Source organism: Papio anubis, chromosome 1 (genome assembly GCF_008728515.1).
Source record: "Papio anubis isolate 15944 chromosome 1, Panubis1.0, whole genome shotgun sequence".
In the NCBI taxonomy this organism is placed as follows: domain Eukaryota; kingdom Metazoa; phylum Chordata; class Mammalia; order Primates; family Cercopithecidae; genus Papio; species Papio anubis.
This window is the reverse complement of record NC_044976.1, coordinates 45,622,873-45,641,844: the sequence shown is the minus strand read 5'-3', so window position 1 is coordinate 45,641,844 and position 18,972 is coordinate 45,622,873. Positions and strand designations below refer to the sequence as shown.

The following is an 18,972-nucleotide window of genomic DNA, read 5'->3' as shown; positions in this document are numbered from 1 at the left end:
GCCTCATTTTCTCAGAGAAGCAGTCCCCACCTGGGCTCTTCTAGATGGGAATGGCTAGCCTGTTTTCACAGTGGCTCAGAGACATGAAATCACTTGTCCAAGGGTCCCACAGCCCCGGAATGGCAGAGTTGTGTTTCAGACTCAGAATTATATGACTCTCATTTTCTATTAAGTGGTGGAGCCAAGCAAAAGCAAAGGCCTTATGGCAGGGAGGAACTAGACTTTTTCTTAGGACGTGGGATTCTGTGAGAGTTACCTGTATCCCCATGACAGCCTGACCCTTCAGAGAGCACAGGAGGAACAGAGGGGACAGGCGGCACTGAGTTAACTGTATCTTCTCAGGGAATCATCCTGATGACCAAGAAGAAGTTAGATCCCAGACTGGGGCCATGCTCTCAGCTCAATCTTTGACTGGGACTCAGTTTGTTACCAGAGAAGGGGCTTTTCCCCAGTTCTCAGGCTCCAAAAAAAGCTCAAAAGCAGATACTAGAAGGACAAATCAGCCTGGCATGGAGGGTAGAGTTGTGGACTGGGAATTGGACACCAAAGTTCGGGTGCTGGCTTTTCCTTTGGGTTACTGTAAGTTTTGGCTAAGTCACATCTCTCTGTGTCTTAATTTCTTTCTCTATGATGGTAACCAGAACTCCCATGCAAGTGCATATGCTGTTTTCCTGGGCTATGGACTTTCCGTACATTATTATCCTCACCACCACCTTTTAAAGGTCACATAAGTTAGTTCTCACAATTTTGTGACATCGACATTATCTCCCCATTTTACAAATGAGAAAACTGAGGTTCAGAGATCAGTGGCTAAAATTCGACCGTGTGTTCTTTCCACTCCACCATGAAAGAATGAACCCAGAGATCCTCCGTGGGCTGAGCGCATCATCCAGCTGGCACTGAACTCAGATTCCTACCCCACAGTAAAGACCTTGGTCCCTGCAATGAGTTGATCCCAGGTCCCTGTCCCTGGCTAGGTTTTGGCTGCCCCTTTTCATCAACTGAGTTGCAGAGAAGACTCCGTGCCAAATTTTCTTCTAAGGCAGACTCCATCAAGCACTAGCTATGTATCATTCGAAAAGTTACTTGACTTTATGTGCCTCAGTTTTCTCTTCTGTAAATTGAGGATCCAACTTCTCAGGATTGTTTATGAAGAGCAGATTAGTTAGTATTTGTAAAATGCCTAGAATAGTGTTTCAGTCACTAGACTAAACTTTTTTTTTTTTTTTTTTTTTTTTTTTGAGAGACGGAGTCTCGCTCTGTCGCCCAGGCTAGAGTGCAGTGGTGGGATCTCAGCTCACTGCAAACTCCACCGCCCTCGAGGGTTTATGCCATTCTCCTGCAGCCTCCCGAGCAGCTGGGACTACGGCCGCCACCTGCTTCCGGCTGGCATTTTTTGTATTTTTAGTAGAGGCGGGGTTTCACCGTGTTAGCCAGGATGGTCGATCTCTTGACCCTGCGTGATCCGCCCGTCTCGGCCTCCCAAAGTGCACAGGATTACAGGCTTGAGCCACTGCGCCCAGCCGACTTTTTAGCATGGGGGGAGCAGTGTTCCTGGGCTCTGGGCTCAGCCTGAAACCTAGCAGAATGGGCATTTTAATATCCCTGTTGACAGGGGTTCTGCCAGGCCGCCGTAGAGCCCATGAATTTGAGTTACCGGCTCTATTTTAGAAGGGGGTGAAGAGGTAGGGAAGGGCTGGGGAGCTTTCTGGGATAGGGAGGCTGGCCATTGAAATCTGGGTGTCTGGGACACTGGAGGAAGAATAAGAAAGAAGCGCTGGGAGGTGACGATTTTGATATCATGGTGGTCTTCAGAGGTAGGGACAGAGTGTTGGGGTGAGAGTCGCTGAAGAAAGGTGTCTGGAAGGTCAAGGGACTGAGGTTGTGGGGAGCTGGGGTTCCTGAGAGGTCTTGGGATCCGAGATGGGGGCTGGATCTGCTGGGTCCTAGACAGCGCGTCCAACGCTCTCCGCAGCGCGTTCCGGAGCCGGTCCTAGCGCCGCTCCACCAGTCCCCACTCCCTCCGGTGAAATTGCCAAATTAAAATGAATCATTTGGCCCATAATGGCCGAGGCGCTTATCGGGGGCGGGCGGACCCGCGGCACTGCCTTATCTCCGCAGCGCACACGGCCCCGGCGCGCCTCGGCCCATGCTAACGAGGCCTGGAACGTGAGTGGGATTAGAGCGCGTCGGTGGAGGGGCCGGGCGGGCGGGCGCGGCGCGGGCGGGGGAGCGGGGGCCGCGGGAGGGGCCGGGCCGCCGCCGCTCAGGACCGGGCCTCAAAATGGCCACACACCTACCCCCGTAGCGGAAAAACGTGAGCATTCTGGCCTTTTTCTAGGGGAAAAGCAACCCGAGGCCTCCCACCGAATTCCTCATCAATTTCCTCCTCTTTTTCCCCACGTCCGCAAAAGAGGTCTTCGCTCCCTTTCCCTCGGTTCCTTTCGATGGGGGGGCATTTTCCACGGACGCCACCGCCCCGGCTGCCGCCGCCCCTCCCGCCTCGGAGACTCTCTTCCTTCCTTCCCCCTTTTCCTTACGCAATATACAGAAATGCGCGAGGCGGTGGTTGGTTTTCATTTCTTCTTCGTGGTTGTGTGCATGCGGTGGGATTGTGAGAGTGCGTTCATGAGAGCTGTGGGCGGCGTTGGCTGCTTCTGAGTGTGGTCTTCTTGGCGACAGGCTGTGTGTCCCAGTGTGGTGTGCCTGCGCGGTTGGGGTGTGTAGATGTGGACCCTTTGAGGCCCTTCTGCGTTTTCTTCGTTGCGTACGATTGTGCTCCGTTGGCGTTCTCAGCAGGGATCTGGTTCTGTAGGGGGGGGTGTGTGGCCTCTGCGACTGTGCTTGGGTGGTGTCTTCGTTATGTCGGGCGTGTGTGATTCCGACTGTGTTGGATTGTGTGTCCGTGAGCCGATACGTTTAACCGATTTCGTTGTGTCCTGTTGGGCAGTGTGCGGGGCTGACCAAGTCGGCTTCTGGAGCAGTGCTGAGTGGTGCTTGTTTGTTGCCCTTCTGTGGGGCTGGACCCTGTGTGGTCCTGTCCGCACTGACTTGTGTGCCTGTGTGCCTGTGTCCTTTAGAGGTGCGTTTGCAAATCGCTGGGGGCGGGAGTGGGGGGAGGGCGAGCGAGAGATCGAGGCGCTGGTGGGGGCGGCGGCATGGGGGCGGGGAGCGGGATTTCACATTTTATTCCAAATTATGATGTATTCGGGAGCCAGTTGTTGGCTTGGATGGGCGGACAGAGCCGGGCCGGCGGCTGCTCTGCCCAGAGGCCCGCCTGTGCCTCGGTGTTTGAGGGGTCCGTTGGTGAATGGGAGGCTCCTCCAGGCTTGAAGCTGAGCAGCGCTCACCGAGGCCGGCGCCTTCGAGCCGGTCGCTGCGGGCTTCGGTTCCCGCTGCACTCCGGCTTCGTCCATTTCTGGTCAGTTTCGTGGGTGCGGCCGCCGGGGTCCGAGGGAGAGGCCCCGAAAGGACAATGGGCATATTAACCTGGCCTCGCGCCTCGGGTGGGGACATTCGGGATCACCTCCAGGGAAGATTTTCCCGCCCCCTCTTCGGGTGAGCGACGTTGCCGCTTGGGTCTGGTACCCGTGGCATCCGAGACCGAGGCCGAATCCGGGCTCTTGAAGGGACCGGGTTAGTGGGGCCCTAACTCGGGTTGAAAGGATTTTGTTTAGTCAATTATTGTAATTGCTAATGCCATCGCCATCACAATCGTCATCATTAACATCCTATTTTAATTAAAATAATCATCGTAGAGCGCAGCAGTTTGTCCCTTTTGGCTCCTTTGGCGGGAGAACAAAGCAGCGGGTTTTTTCCCCCCGCTACCGCCGTTTTCTAAGTTGCTGGGTTTGAGGTAGGAAGAGAAAATGGAGAGAGGCACGGACACAGAGACTTGGTCATAAGGCAAACATTAACCCCCAGCGAACACGCAAACATTAACCCCCCGATAACACGCCGGGAATGGATGGATTCCCCTCTGCTTTCCTCCCCTCCCCTCTTTTGGATTAGAAGCGGAGAAAGAAAATCTTCCGCATTGTATTGCAATCCAGGGAAGAATTATTCCTATATTTCCACCAAAGCCGCGGCAAACAGAAGGAGTGCTTCGCAGTTAATCCAAGACTTCGATGTGTGATCATAAGCCTGACGATTTAGGCAAAACAAATTAAACAAAATCCACCAGGAAAAAATAAAAGCAAGCTAAATCCTGCTACATCCTTGAAAGTAGTATTGGGTTTGTTTTTACGTTCCTTTCCTTTCACCTTGTTTATTGCTGTAAGACATCATTAGAATTCTCCCTTACTCTGTCTAAACCCTGAAAAATCGAAAATCGTTTTGTAGGGGTGGTGGAGGGGAAGATGGGGGACTTTTCCCCTTTCTTCTTTCCCTCTTTGTTGGTCTTTATTTCCTTTTCTTTTTCTGTCTCTCTCTTCCTCTCTCTTTTTTCTTTCTCTTAGTCAGTAGGCGGACGAGAAAGGACCTGAACATATCAGATATCTCTCCCCAAACCCCCTTCCCAACTCCATTTCTGTAGGAAAGTACAACCCCTGGAATTGGGTTCTGGTTTCGCTTTGGGCTGGAGGTGGGTGGATGCGCATCAGGGAGAGAATGAGGTGGGGTGGACTCCAAGGTTCTGTCCCACCGACCAGAGTCTGAGGACTATTCGCCTTTCCCAACACAGACCTCTGCCCATCCAGGCCCGGGACTACCCCTTCCCGGTGTAGCGGCAGTCGGAGATCTGGCTGCGGAGGCAACCGCGTAGACACCTCCCTGCTTAGAAAACAAACACTGAACCAGACCGATCCCAGTTGGAGGGTTCGAAAATGTTCCAGACAGCCTGTCGGGAGGGGTTGCTGTTGTTGTTGTTGGACTAAATAGCTATTCCTGATTGGTCATGTATAGGGTTTTTTAAGGCGGGTGGGGGGAGGAGGGGGTAGAGGGAAGGCTCCAAACACCTGCAGGTTGGGGGCGGAAAGCTGTTTGCGATTCCCTGGACTGGTTGGTCGGGGACAGGAGGTAATTCCCAGCCATTGACCCCCATTTCTCTCTCTCCCTCCCTCTTGCCCTGCCTCTTTCTCTCCACCCCTATCTTTCCTGGAAACTCGCTTTGGGCGCGGCAGATCGCCCAGGACTACACCGCAGCGTAACTGCAGGCCTCTCAGCGCAAAAGGGGAAAGCAAAGACCCGGGTCTGCATCCTCTACCTCGGCTTCCGCCCCTCTCCGGCGGAGTGGAGATCCTATTCAGAGGGGCCAGTCTCTCTAAATATGCCCCAGGTGAGTTTTCAGGGGAATAGTGCCGGTGGAAACAGTGTCCAGGAAGGCCTCGGGTTCCGGCCTGGGGTGAGGAAGGCTCAGGACAGAGGAGAGCCCAGTCTCAGATTGGGGGTGGGGGGAGGGGAGGACCAGCCAGAGCTTGGAATCGGGATCTGATTGCTGCTAGCTGCTTCTGTGGCCTCCAGCGGCTCTTTCCCTTTTCCGCCCTGGGTAAAACCAGTTATTTGGACTTAGTCGTCCAGGCCGTTCCCGTTGGTCCCGGTTCTGTGGACGTTTTGCAAGGCCGGTAACTTTGGGGCGGCTGCATCCGGGTGGTGCATACTCTGCCTGGAGCTCCCACAGGAAGAAGGCGACAGCCTTCCTGGCTAGTGCAGTCCCAGCTCGAGTGGGCCCTGACCCCGGGCCTGAGGCCTAGGGTGGGGCTGCAGGAACACCCCTCTACTCTGGTAGAGGCGAGGATGGTGGTGCTGTTCCCTGGTGGGTTTGGTACTTGTGCAGGCTTGGGGCTTCTCCAGGGTGTTGTGCTGGTGTGGGCCCAGAGGAGAGACCAGAGGCTGGGTCTAAGGGCTGAGACTGTTTTCTTCTAAGAAATTCTCTGTATGGGGGATTGGGTCTGCTTGAGACCTGTCCCTAGGAAGAATCTCCTGTGGTCTTCTGTCTTGTTCTGGCACAGGTGGAAATCTTCTGGCTGTCTGGCAACTGCAGATGAGGATTTTGCATTGGGGGCTATAAGCAGGGTCTCTGCAGTACAAAGAGAGAGGAGCTGTAGTTGCCAAATAGTCTAGAACTCTAAAATCTCCCTCCTCCTTCATTCTCCCCAAATAAAAACAAATAAAATCACTCAGGCGTTCCTTTCTGTAATCAAACCAAATGATGCAGCTTAGTCGCCAACAACCGTCAGTGTGTGTGAGTGGCTTCTTTGGGGCATAGACCTCTGGCTGGTGATCCTGGTTGCAGAAGAACAGGCAGGATTTTCCTAAAATGTGGGGAGAAGCCGGGAGAGGTCCTCCACAGACCCTGGGAGCCAATCATATATTTCTCACAAGGAGCCTTGGAGATGGGATATTTATAGGCGTCTGGAGAAGACATTTGGGGCCAGGGTCAATTCATCTGGAATATGTACTCCCATTGCCTCTCAGGAACCCACTGCTAGAGCAGGAGTCAAATAATTAATTGGAGAGTAAAAACGTGTCATAACAGAGCTTGAGCTAAGTCTGCAACTGCAGTGCACACTGTCACTCCGTTAGAAGCTGGGGCTTAAGGACGGGTCCCTGGGCTCACACCAGTGTGTCAGGACAGTGAGCAGTGAGATAGGGAACCAACACCTTGAAGCTTGTATGTTTCCCAGGGGTTGGTATATTTCTGGCACATTTCGCTGCTGCTGGGAGCAAGAGGACCTGGGTGATATACTTCTGGTGTATTTCCAGTGGCCTTGGTGTCTTGGTGGTTGCATTCTATGGATAGAGACCTATTGTCTCCACCAAAATCATAAACTCACTTCCAATGAAGCATCAGGGACCTACTGCCTTTACAGCTTGTATACACCAGGACTTAGGGAATTTTGTGGTTTCTGTGCCAGACCTGGGGGGCTGGCATTCTCAGAGCAGGTGTACAGCAGTCTGAATCTTGTCTGCCTGTCGTCCTGGATGTCTGGTGGCAATTGAGCTAAGCTCCAGAGGAGGCTACAGATGGTCCCTTCTCCCTTCTGGGGTGGGAGGGATGGTTCCTAGGATGAATCCTGTCCAGAGCATTGCAGTGGCAGTATGGGAGCTCAATGGCTGCTATGTATGATTAGATAGACTCTGCATGGGGCTAAATTGATTTTTTTGTATTTGTTTGCTTCTTTTAAATGCCCAATTATATAATTCAGAGAACAGAAAGCTTATTTTAAACAACTTATGTGGAGTTGATCATATATGTACAACTCACAAGCATCCCCAAACTCTGGCCCTTGAGTCTCCCGATTTTTCTGTTTTGATTCTTGCTGGGCCCGGCTCTATCTGGATGAAGCCAGGGGATGGAAGAGCCCTAGCACACCTGTGGGAAGTAGAGTGGCTGTGGTCATCCTGGAGTATGCTTGTGGGAGCACAAGATGGTTTCACTGCTCTGGGAATATGGGAGGGTAGAGCAAAGTGAGATTATTGTTCTGGTCTGGCTCTCTCACAGATAGACTGTGAGTGACTTTGGGCCAGGCAGTTTTCTCGCTGGCCCATTCCCCTTGTCAATAATGTTTCCTTGAGCATTTGCACAGTATTTTCAAATGCATAAAGGAGGTATTCCTCCCATTTCCCAAAGAACACCAAGGCAGGAGATGACGGTGAGTGGGGCTGAAAGAGTTCAAGAGCTTCATGACATCTGTCCTGCTCTTGGATGGGAGTCCAGACCTCATTGCCCTCAGGGAACCCTTCAAATGCCCACCTCCATTTCACCTCAGCCAGGCCTCTCTTTGAGACCTGACCTCTCTTCCAAGTCCAGCTGACCAGAAAGGGGTGGACTGCCTAGGGAGGTCCGGCCAGCACCATCTTCTTCCCTTGGCGACCTCTCATCTCTGTCTGAGCGGGAGTAAAGGCCCGCAGGGCGGACACAGGACTCACAGTGGATTTGCTCAGTGTAGACAGACACTCCCTCACTCCCCATCGGGGGCGAGTGTGTGTGTGTGTGTGTGTGTGTGTGTGTGTGTAGGGAGCTGGTTCCTCGGGATTATTCCCTGCCAGCTCTAGTGGAGTGGACCCCAGTCCCCTTAGCCTCCACTTTCTAATTCCCTACTTCCACCTGCACCGTGTTTCTGAGCGTGTGCCTGTAGGTGAGCTGGGGGTATTGCTGAGAGGCCAAGGGAGGTTCCCAAAGCAACGAATCCCTGCCTGACAGATTCCCCGCTAAAACCAAAAAGGACGATCGGGAATTTGTTCCCTCCTCTTCCCTTTCGACCTGAGAAGGGGGACGGGGTAATCTCTTTCTTGCCTCCTTGTACATTTCCTTCCTCCTGATTTCCCCTTCTGTGTTTCTTTCGCTGGCTGTATTCCTTTTCTTCCAGTGTCTCTGTCGTCTTCCTCCATCTCTGTCCTTTTGGCCCCCAGTCTCTGTGTCTCCCAGGCACCCCTCCCTTCTCCAAATCTAGAGATCCCCTTTCCCTCCCACCCTAACCCTACCCGGCCTCCCGCCCTAGCCCCACGTGGCGCTAACTTTGTCTGCCTCTTCTTACGTCTCTGTGTGTGAGTTCCTCTCTCTGCCCTTCACCCCTTTACCCCAGCCCGCGTCGGTGGGTCAGGGGCGGTCGTCAGAGCGGGCATCCGCTTGTCTGTCTGTCTGCCCGCAGGATGACCGAGCGGCCGCCGACCGAGGCGGCTCACAGTGACCCCCAGCTAGAGGGACGGGACGCGGCCGAGGCCCGCATGGCCCCCCCGCACCTGGTCCTGCTGAACGGCGTCGCCAAGGAGACGAGCCGCGCGGCCCCCGCGGAGCCCCCAGTCATCGAGCTGGGCGCGCGCGGAGGCCCGGGGGGCGGCCCTGCCAGTGGGGGCGGTGCCGCGAGAGACTTAAAGGGCCGCGACGCGCCGGCGGCCGAAGCGCGCCATCGGGTCCCCACCACCGAGCTGTGCAGACCTCCTGGGCCCGCCCCAGCCCCCGCGCCCGCCTCGGCCCCAGCGGAGCTGCCCGGCGACGGCCGCATGGTGCAGCTGAGTCCTCCCGCGCTGGCTGCCCCCGCCGCCCCCGGCCGCGCGCTGCTCTACAGCCTCAGCCAGCCGCTGGCCTCGCTTGGCAGGTCAGGGACCAGGGACCAGGGGCCAGGGGCCAGGGGCTGGGCGGGAGGGGCGGGTGGGCAGGGCGACCACCCCCACCGGGGTTTCCCTTCTGCACAGCGGAGGCGGCCTGCCCTCCTGCCCCGGGGGCCGAGCGGGTGGAGCGCAGGCAGAGGAGGTCATTTTAAACCCAAGGGCTCTAGAGTCTTAAGCTGGAGCCCCCCGTGAGTGCCAGTGAGGGAGGGGCCTTCTGTGAGAGAGAGTGTGCGTGTGGTTGCCGGGTGCATGGCTGTGTGGAAGCCGACAGGAGGGCGTGGACACCTTCGGGGGTGCAGGCGTGTGGCTGGTGTGCTGGGTGGTGGTGTTGTGGGGGACGGAGAGGAGGGAGTCCCCTGAGCGTGGGTACCAGGAAAGAATGTGCCTGCATGTGCTTTGCTGTGAGCAGAGGTAGATGTTTGTGGCTGAGGGTGTGAAATTCATTCGGAAGCGCAGCGCTAGCTGGACAGGCAAGAGATAAGGATATGAGGATGGTGGCAGAGGCACCCTCCCCCGAATCTCTGCTGGAGGGCCCGCCTGAGGTCTGATCTGCCCCTCCACTCCCAGCCCCTCTGCTGCTAGCTGTGGTCTCTGGCCCCAGCCTGTACTCCAGTTGCTGTAAGGGCATCCGTTTCCCTGCTGGGGCCACTGTGATGATGACGGAGAGAAGCGGTAGGGTTGGAATAGAATCCGGAAGATGGGGCTAGGATAGAGTGTGGGACAGTCAGTGAGTCTGGCAGGCACCCAAGAGACAGAGCTACGGAGAGCTTAGAGTGGGTGAGGGCAGAGAGCTAGGGGGAGAATTTCAGCGAAGGGGAGTCAGGGTTTCCTGTCTGTTGTGTATCCACAGCCCCTTATGGGTGGGGTGAGGTGGAGGGGGGGAGAGGACAGTGTGCCCCTTTGTGGTGACAGAGATGCACACCATCAGGTGTGAAGGTTACCTTTGCCTGAGTGGGCACGTGTTTGGGAGTGGAGGTGTGTGTGGATTGTGTGCTTGTTTCCAAGGCAGGAGAATGGAGTGTTTCTATCTGTGAAGTGTGTGTGTGTGTGTTTGTTCCATGTGTTATTCACCTCTGCTTCTGCATGTGTGCCTGTGTGTTTGTGTGGGGGGATGCGTGGTTAAGGTGTCTCCTCCTCCCTTTGCTTGTTTCATGACAGAGTGAGGGCATTCTGTGTGTGCGTGTGCGTGCGTGTGTGTGTATCTGTGTGCAGCATATTCACTGCTCAGGTGTGAAGGGAGCAGGGTTGCCCAGAGGTGGGGGGATCAACACATGTGGGGAGGATCCCTAAGTAGCCTCTTTCTCCCCTCCCGGCAACACGGGATCTTGTGATCTGCCTGGTCCATCTGACAGCGGGTTTTTTGGGGAGCCGGATGCCTTCCCTATGTTCACCACCAACAACCGAGTGAAGAGGAGACCTTCCCCCTATGAGATGGAGATTACTGATGGTGAGTCTGCCCCACCCCACCGTTGTATCTGCCCCTCACGCTGGTTAGAGCCCTTTGCAGGAGGGAACATCTGAGGCTACTCTGTAGGTGTCACAAAGGTGGGTGGGCCACTTTCGAAACCCAAACTGCCGAAGCCCTTCACTCTGCAGCTGAGCTGGGGCTAGGTAAAGTCCTGCGTGGGGCTAGCAGGACCACACTCACAGTCCCGTGAAGAGGAGACATGGAAGAGAGACACATAATGTGCTTAGCCCAAACCTCTGGAGTTAGTTCCAGTCCCCAATCCAGGCTCCATTCCTACACTTTGGCAAGGATCCCAAGTGAGCGCAGAAACACACAGTGTCCCCAAACCCCCCATTGTAGGCACTGACCCTCAGGGATTCCCTGCACTTCCTCCCAAGTCTTCCTTAGAGTCTGGAGTCTGCTTCCTCCCTGCAATGAAGTCATCAAGGGTTTCCTCCAAGGACCCTACACAGTAGGCTCCCCTTGTCTCCCATTAACACATTCTGGGCTAAGACCTGGAGTTCCCTTCCTGACATCATGGATTCTACCTTGCCCCCTGGATTCCCTGAGAAGGGCCTTGGCACTGCTCCTTTAAGGTACTTGAATGTTCCCTGAACTTGCAGGGATGGTTTGGACAAATGGGAGATTTGGAAGACCCTCACTGTCTTCCCAAGGTTGACCTTGTATAGTAGATTGGTCCCAGCACCAGGGGTAGGAGAGCAGGTACTTCAGAGCTGAGGGACTTTGAGCCAGACCCAGATGCCCCCAGAACTTCAGCTTGGCTGTGGCCTGGGGCTCCTGTAGGAAGGCTGCCCAAGGCCTCAGAGCCAGGCTGAGATTTATGCTGCAAACTGGTGGGAGGGATATGGGTATGGAGCTGGAGGTGGAGCCCTCTGTGGTGTTCTGGAAAGGAGAGGGGCTGGCGTCTGGACAACAGAAAAGACTTCAAAAGACCCAGGCAGCCTGGGGCACAGGTGTGCAGGGCTGAGAGGCATGGGTGCCTTGCTCTAGATTAGAGAGGAGTTCTCTAGTGTAGGAGAGGTGGGTGTACCAAACAAGAAGTAGACAGGACCAGCCCTAAAGTTCCCCAGGGATGAGGCATTTTCTACAATAGGCAGAGGAGGCAGAGCACAGGGGTGAGGGTTTGTGGGGTGTGCAGGAGTGTAAGGCAGTCATTACCCATAAGTGTTGGCAATATTTACCAAGCACCTACTCAGTGCTGGCCAGAGAGAGAGGCAGAGGACACCAGGAGAGGTAGACAGATTCAGGAAAGAGGAAGGTGAGGAGACGGGGGAGTTCTCTGGAAAAAACCACAGAGGAATAGGCAGACATGTAGGTGAAGGGTGTGTCTAGGGGACACTGAAATTAGAGACTGAACCCAAAAGAGTCCATAGAAGTAGAAATAATGCAAGATCTAGAGTTAGGACTTGATGTGGATTCCTGTTGCTGAATTGCTACCACCATGTATTGGATACCTACTATGTGCCATGGACTATGTGTGCTTGGTTTCTGTTTATTCCTTACCACAAACTCATGAGGGCAATATTACTGTTTTCATTTCACAGATAAGGAAATTGAGGCTGAGAGAGGTTAAGCAGCTTGATCAAGGTCACACAGCTAAGTCCTGGGTCACACAGCTAAGTCCTGGACCACCCTCATAACACTGGTCTTAAGCTTTGGAATAAGTCCTGACTACTTCCCCACCACCTCCCCTTCTGGATGTAGTCTAGCTCCAGCTCTGACAGCAGTCATAAGCACCCCCTCCGCAATTAGGAGCTCCCTCAAGATCACCAGCATTAGCCATGGTGGAGGGACTGTCCTCCCTATATCACTGCTGAGGGATGCTCTTTGTCTGGCCTGGAGGCCTGAAAGCAACAAGTATTTTCCTCAGAGGTATCCCAGGGTAGAACTGCCCTGCAGTTGTGCTGTGTTTTGGCCTTTGGCAAAGAGTCAGCTGGGCTGGGGCCTGCTAGGGTTTGGAAAGGCAGCTTCAGAGGTGCCGTGGGTAGGAGATGGTGATCCTTCCCAGGAAAAGTGTGTGTGTGTGTGCACGCGCATGCATGTGCATGCCTGTGTGCGTGTAGGAGAGAGAAAGATGATCAGGCAGCAAGTGCAGGATGGATGAGCTGATTCACAGACTGACCACTGAGGTGAGGTCTGCTTCCATCCCAGCTTCAGTCTTCTTAGCTATAAAATGAGCAGTGGGACTTAGATGAGGCCTTTGCCCTTCTCCTCTACCCCGGTTTTCACACTCCGAGGTCTGGTTCCAGGGGTTACTAGAAGAGGGCAAATAAATATCCCAGGACTGTCAGTTCCTTCAGTGCACAGAGCTTCCTGGACTATGTGACCCCGGCTTGTGCCTCAATGTTAGGGAGAGAAGCAGTTTCCTCAGCCCAGAAGTTCAAGAGCACTAGCAGGACCCTTCACTGTCTTCCCCTGACTTTACAAATCCCAAGTCAGGCTTGAACACAGCACAGTGCTTTGCACGCCATAAGTGCCCTAGACATGTGTGCTGGTGTCTACCACTGCTCCATAAGTCTTTATACATGGAATGTTAGTGACTATTGGGCCAAGCCATAATCAGTGCATTGTAGACACGAGGAGACTGAGGCAGGCTTCAGAAGCCTGCCTAGAGCTATAGGCCATGGCTGTGCATAGCTGTGTCTTCACTTCTCTCCTGAGTATGAGAGCCTTTCTGCATTGATCTCTACTTTCCCCTCCATTCCCCACCTGCCACCATGATGGGTCAGTCAGCAGACATTTTCTAAGCCCCTACTCTGTGCTTTCCATCACCCTTAGGATAAAGTCCCCCCACCTTACTGCAGGGCCCTGTGGAGTCTGGACCCTGCCTACTCTGATCTTGTGCACAGAACTCCAGCCAGCCTGGCTTCAAGCCTTGTTTAGTGCAGGGCCTGTACATTCCCTCAGCTTGGATACTCTTCTTCCTCTCCCCTTCCTGTGCCTGGCTAGTTCTTCACAGCCTCAGAACAGCCTTCCCAGCCACTGGAGCTAAACATGGAGCTTCTTTTCATTACAATTCAGCCCTTGTTTTTTTGTTTGTTTGTTTGTTTTGTTTTGTTTTTAAATATTTGTTTCCCCATTAAAACGTAAGCTCCATGAGGGCAGGCACTCTATTTAGTTCACCATTGTTCCTCAGTGCCTAGCACAGTGCCTGGTTGTTAGCAAAAAACTGATACGTGGATAATAATAGCTAACATTTATTGACTGCTAAGCTGAGGCAGGCATTATCTTAAGTTCTTTACCTGTGTTAGGTATTAGACCCGTGTAACAGCTCATGACTTAGTAGTATTACTTTCATTTTGCAGGTGGTGAAGTCAAGGCACTTCACAAGTTTTTTCTTTTTTGCTTTGTTTTTTTGTTTTTTGTTTTGTTTGTTTGTTTGCTTTTTGAGACGGAGTCTCGCTCTCTCGCCCAGGCTGGAGTGCAGTGGTGTGATCTCCACTCACTGCAAGCTCCGCCTCCCGGATTCACGCCATTCTCCTGCCTCAGCCTCCTGTGTAGCTGGGACTACAGGCGCCCGCCACCGCATCTGGCTAATTTTTTTGTATTTTTAGTAGAGACGGAGTTTCACCGTGTTAGCCAGGATGATCTCGATCTCCTGACCTCGTGATCCACCCGTCTCGGCCTCCCAAAGTGCTGGGATTACAGGCGTGAGCCACCGCGCCCGGCCCACTTCACAAGTTTTTATGTCACTTGCGCAGAGTCATTTATTTAGGCAGGGATAGTCAAATAGGAATGGAGTCTGTCTCCTTAGACATAACTGTGAGGCCTCTTGGCACAAGTGAATGGATGAATGAATAACATAAGGTCCCTGTCCTCAAATATCTCACAGCCCAGGGAGGGAGACAAGCACAGAAACGTAAGTAATGATCAAGAGTGATGGAGTTCCAGGGATTGCAGTATGGGGTGGTTGGTTAGATCGGTCTGGAGGGGTTGAGGAAGTTCCCATAGAGGAGGAAGCACAGGAACTTGAATTTGAAGGGTGGATGTTTTCTAAGTGAAAGGAAAGTAGGCATTCTAGGTTTCTCAAGTTTCCCAATGGATGGAGATGCCTTTGGGGAAGGAATCTCAAGCCCATTCTCCTAACCCTTGTCTTCCTAATCTCCAGGTCCCCACACCAAAGTTGTGCGGCGTATCTTCACCAACAGCCGGGAGCGATGGCGGCAGCAGAATGTGAACGGGGCCTTTGCCGAGCTCCGCAAGCTGATCCCCACACATCCCCCGGACAAGAAGCTCAGCAAGAATGAGATCCTTCGCCTGGCCATGAAGTATATCAACTTCTTGGCCAAGCTGCTCAATGACCAGGAGGAGGAGGGCACCCAGCGGGCCAAGCCTGGCAAGGACCCTGTGGTGGGAGCTGGTGGGGGTGGAGGTGGGGGAGGGGGCGGCGCGCCCCCAGATGACCTCCTGCAGGACGTGCTTTCCCCCAACTCCAGCTGTGGCAGCTCCCTGGACGGGGCAGCGAGCCCGGACAGCTACACAGAGGAGCCTGCGCCCAAGCACACGGCCCGCAGCCTTCATCCTGCCATGCTGCCCGCCGCCGATGGAGCCGGCCCTCGGTGATGGGTCTGGGCCAGCAGGATCAGCCAGGAGGGCGTCCTTAGGCTGCTGGGATGGTGGGCTTCAGGGCAGGTGGGATGAGAACTGGGCCGTTCTGAAGCAAGGCGGTGGACTTGAACTTTCCTGGATGTCTGAACTTTGGGAAGCCTTTACTGACCCTGGGGCTGGTTTTTCTGTTTCCTGTACCAGTAGGAGATCAGAAAAATGGAGCAAAGTGGTAGGTACTTTTTGTGAAGACGGCACGGTCTTCCCTCTTCCCTCAGTCCCTAATCCTTCCCAAGTAAGAGGCTGGAGCTGTCACTGCTTTTGGCCTGGAGTTTGGGATCCCTGTCTTTCCTGAGATGTGGGGTTGTCAGCTCTCATCTGAGGCATCCAACAGTCTCTGCCTTGCCTTTAGCCCCTCCCAAGCTGGCTGGGGTGGCCTGTGTGGCCACTTCCGTCCATATTTATAGGTACCCAATAGCTACCCATTTCGTGAGCCCCATCTTCACCCAGGCCTATGTTGATCCATCCAGCTTGCCAGATGCTGCAGAGTCACAAGCCTCGAGGTGCCTTCTTCAGGGCCTGGTTGAAGATGATCAGTGGACAGTCTGCTCTAGATGAGCTGGGCCAGAGGGTCAGGAAACCCAGTCGCCCTTACTTCTTGCCCTGGGCATCAAAGTTCTGCTTTCTCCCCACTGAGACTTGCCTTCCTAAGCCTGGGGCTGTGGAGACCGTGTCTGCAGCCCTGAGAGAGCCCTGTTGGGCTTTGTGTGAAGGCAGAGAAAGGGACAATGATATTAGAGTGATATGGAGCAAGAGATATTTTGGGCATGTGGACTTCAACTCCTCCACATCACTGTTCATGCTGGCGAGTGAATGCCAGTGTGCTGATGGGCGTATGCGGGTGCTGAGTAGATGCGCAGCCCCATCTGTGCATTCTCCTAGATGCTTAGAGGGATTTCTTTGCTGTAAGATGTCTGTTTGCTGATGTTCTGGTCTGTGTTCCGAATTGAGCACAAACTCTGTCCTATGAATGCTTTGCATTTGGAATTTTTGCTTGACTTCAGTTATTGGTGGAATCTTTAACTCTCAATAGGACCAGGATCCAGCCTCACTTCTAGGGTATGGGAAGTCCAGTCAGAGACCAGGCCCTGGCTAAGACCCACACATATGCACATTCACTTAGCAGAACCTTAAACACCCCTCAGTTGTGCAGCTGTCATCAAGGGTGTGTCTGGGAGGTTGGTTTAATGCAATAGAAGTGCTCCCCTCTGAAAGTTGTACATGAAATTTTTGTAAATCACATCCTTATTCTTCATCTTTTAAAGAAATAACCACTGCAAGTCCTTTTGTAAAGTGAAGAATCCTTTTGTAGAATGAACCACTGCCCCTTCATTGATTTCCTGTGTCAATCCAGATGGTGGGATGTGGTTTTCTTAAGGTGAGGCCTGTCTGTGACCTGCATCTAAGCCCAGGGGACAAACTGCACAGAAGTCCTCCTCTATGTCTGTCATTGTACCCTTAAGTCACCTCAGCCCTCTCCCTCTAGGCTCTGCCTTCGAGGTCAGAGGAAAGATAGGCTATGGTCCCGTCCTGTCATGCAATAACTCATTACCGTGGCTGTCTGGAAAGCCCCTCTTATAGTTTGGGCTTCAACCCAGTGGCTTGTCCTCACCATGATGGGGCCCTAATTCAGCCATGTACAGACAGATAATATGTCTGCTCCCCTCCCCTTCCTTTTAAGGAAGGTCCAATTCTTGAGCTTGGGGCAACATTGTTCACCTTTGTAGCACTCTGGCTCCCCATTTAATTTCAGGCTCCCCAGATCATGTTTTGGTGAGCATTAGGGTTGCTCCTTTCCAATGTTTGGAAGATCCTGTGAGGAACCCCATCTGTCTAAAGATAGAGTCATTGTTGTAGGATCTAAAGCTTTGCTTCACAGTGGATTCGCTTGACTTAGGAATGAGAAGTAGCCACAGTGTGGATGGGTGGACGGGTTTCATGAGATGGATCAGATATTTTATCAAGAACTCAAACTTCTGGCTCCCTCTTCTTTCAGACTTGCCATGTGACTCTGCCTTGGCCTATTTCCTGGGGCTATGGTGTGGACTGAATGGGATCATGAAAGTAGACAGTTTTGAGAGCATAAAGAGCTTTTTTTCCCCCTCAATCTCAATCCTGCAGTGGGGTTTTGCAGCCTGAGTCCACGACCTAGGCAGTGGGCTGGTGTGCCTGACTGCCCAGCATTTGGGTAATTTCGATTGTAAACCACTTTGGCCTGAGTTATCGAGATTGTCCTCATTTCTCCAGATTATCTATTTTTTTTGTTGTTTTTTGTGAGAGACAGTGTCTTGTTCTGTCACTCAGGCTGGAGTGCAGTGGTGCCATCATTGCTCTCTGCAGCCTTGAACTCTGGGCTCAAGCAATCCTCCCACCTCAGCCTCCCGAGTAGGGAGGACCACAGGTGTGAGCCACCATACCTGGCTATTTTTTACATTTTTTTTTCTTTTTTGGTAGAGATGGAGTCTTGCTATATTGCCCAGGCTGGTCTTGAAGTCCTGGCTTCAAGCAATTCTCCTGCCTCTGCCTCTAGAAGCACTGGGATCACAGGTGTGAGCCATTGCACCCAGCCCAGATTGTCTTAATTTCTGTCTTGTTCCAAGGCCAGAGACAGTAATGAGAATGGAAAAGAGATATGGGAATACTGGCAGACTGTGTAAAATGTAATGCAACTACCCAAAACAAGCCTGGTAGGAAAGGGCAAGGCTTTAGGTCTTTGTAAGAACTAAAGAAGATCAGTAATTTTTATTTTCACCCTCTGTACCCCATGACCTTATCCTTCCTCTCCTTCCTTGTTAGCCATGAAAAACTGGCAACATTCCAAGAATAGCATCTGTACAAAGGGGAAAGAACATAAAGGTAAAACAAAACAAAACACAACATTTTGAGAACAAAGATGATCGTAACCACTGAAGGGAATCACATCTTTTAAGACAAATTCATATTCTTTTATTTGTTATGGCAAATGACAAGATGGTACAACCTTTATTCTTTTCCAAAATAAAACAAAGGGCACAGCATCTATAGTCAGCCGACAACTATTTCTGCCTTTTGGGGGTGGGTCTGGCCGTACTTGTGATTTCGATGGTACGTGACCCTCTGCTGAAGACTTGCCCCCTGCCCATGTACATAGTGCATTGTTTCTGTGGGCGGGCCCAGCACTTTCCGTCAATGTTGTACTGTATGTGATGAATTGCGTTGGTCTCTGCATTTTTCTGCAGAAGAGGAGTAACCGCTCTAGGTACCTTGATCTTTGTACAGCCCAGAGGCCAACACTGTGGGTGTGTGACTCTTTAGCAAAAAAACCCCATGTGGTGATGATGTGTGTATATATATAAGGATATATCGGGAAGATTTCTAAATAAAAGTTTTACAAAGGGGCCTTAGGACTCTGTGCTTGCCTTGCACCCCTAGGCCTCAGACTCGGGACATTGAAAGAAAAGGCATGGCAAGAAACTGTTTCTCCTGACATGGGGAGCCTCCAGGACTCAGCTGTAGTCTTAGGAAGTGGGATTCCACCCTCGACTCTGAAGGCAGGCCTGTTGGGGAGGAGACAGCCTTCCTCTATAGGGTTTCCATTCTTTCCCTCCGCAAGCCTCATAGAGGGGGCCTGTCCCCTCAGCTTCATGCACCCATGCTTGTAGCTCAGGAAGCCTCAGCAGACATCCCCTCTTTGTGTTGGGATCAGCTTCCATGGCTGGGACAGTTGTATATATCCTAGGTTCAGGACAGATTAAGGCCATACCATAGGAGGGCCCCAGGTTCCCTGATGACTCAACAGTGGCGGCTGCAGCTCTTATGCCTGGTTCTTGAGGACTGGGGACTCAGTGACGAAGTCTGAAGGCACTGGA

General features: G+C 52.8%; 1 protein-coding gene across 4 annotated transcripts; it reads left to right on the top strand.

The window, feature by feature from the left end:
• Positions 1-2,149: 2,149 nt before the first annotated feature.
• On the top strand, positions 2,150-18,503 carry TAL1 (TAL bHLH transcription factor 1, erythroid differentiation factor). 4 transcript variants are annotated; one of them, XM_009208053.4, is made up of 5 exons: positions 2,150-2,317; positions 5,121-5,275; positions 8,592-9,038; positions 10,404-10,498; positions 14,628-18,503. In XM_009208053.4, the coding sequence occupies exons 3-5, from the start codon at positions 8,593-8,595 to the stop codon at positions 15,080-15,082; spliced, it is 996 nt and encodes a 331-aa protein (XP_009206317.1). In that variant the 5' UTR covers positions 2,150-2,317; positions 5,121-5,275; position 8,592; the 3' UTR covers positions 15,083-18,503. The 4 variants fall into 4 exon arrangements, 3 of the variants coding, with proteins under 3 accessions (XP_009206317.1, XP_003891889.1, XP_031524227.1); XM_003891840.5 differs by lacking the exon at positions 2,150-2,317 and adding an exon at positions 3,153-3,421; XM_031668367.1 differs by lacking the exon at positions 2,150-2,317 and adding an exon at positions 3,428-4,815.
• The last annotated feature ends 469 nt before the right edge of the window (positions 18,504-18,972 follow it).

Excerpts from the sequence above, each read along its gene's own strand:
- TAL1 (XM_009208053.4), top strand. The coding sequence starts at position 8,593 with ATGACCGAGCGGCCGCCGACCGAGGCGGCTCACAGTGACCCCCAGCTA. Across the intron at positions 9,039-10,403 it reads CCGCTGGCCTCGCTTGGCAG|CGGGTTTTTTGGGGAGCCGG; the intron begins GTCAGGGACCAG and ends TCCATCTGACAG. Across the intron at positions 10,499-14,627 it reads TGAGATGGAGATTACTGATG|GTCCCCACACCAAAGTTGTG; the intron begins GTGAGTCTGCCC and ends CCTAATCTCCAG.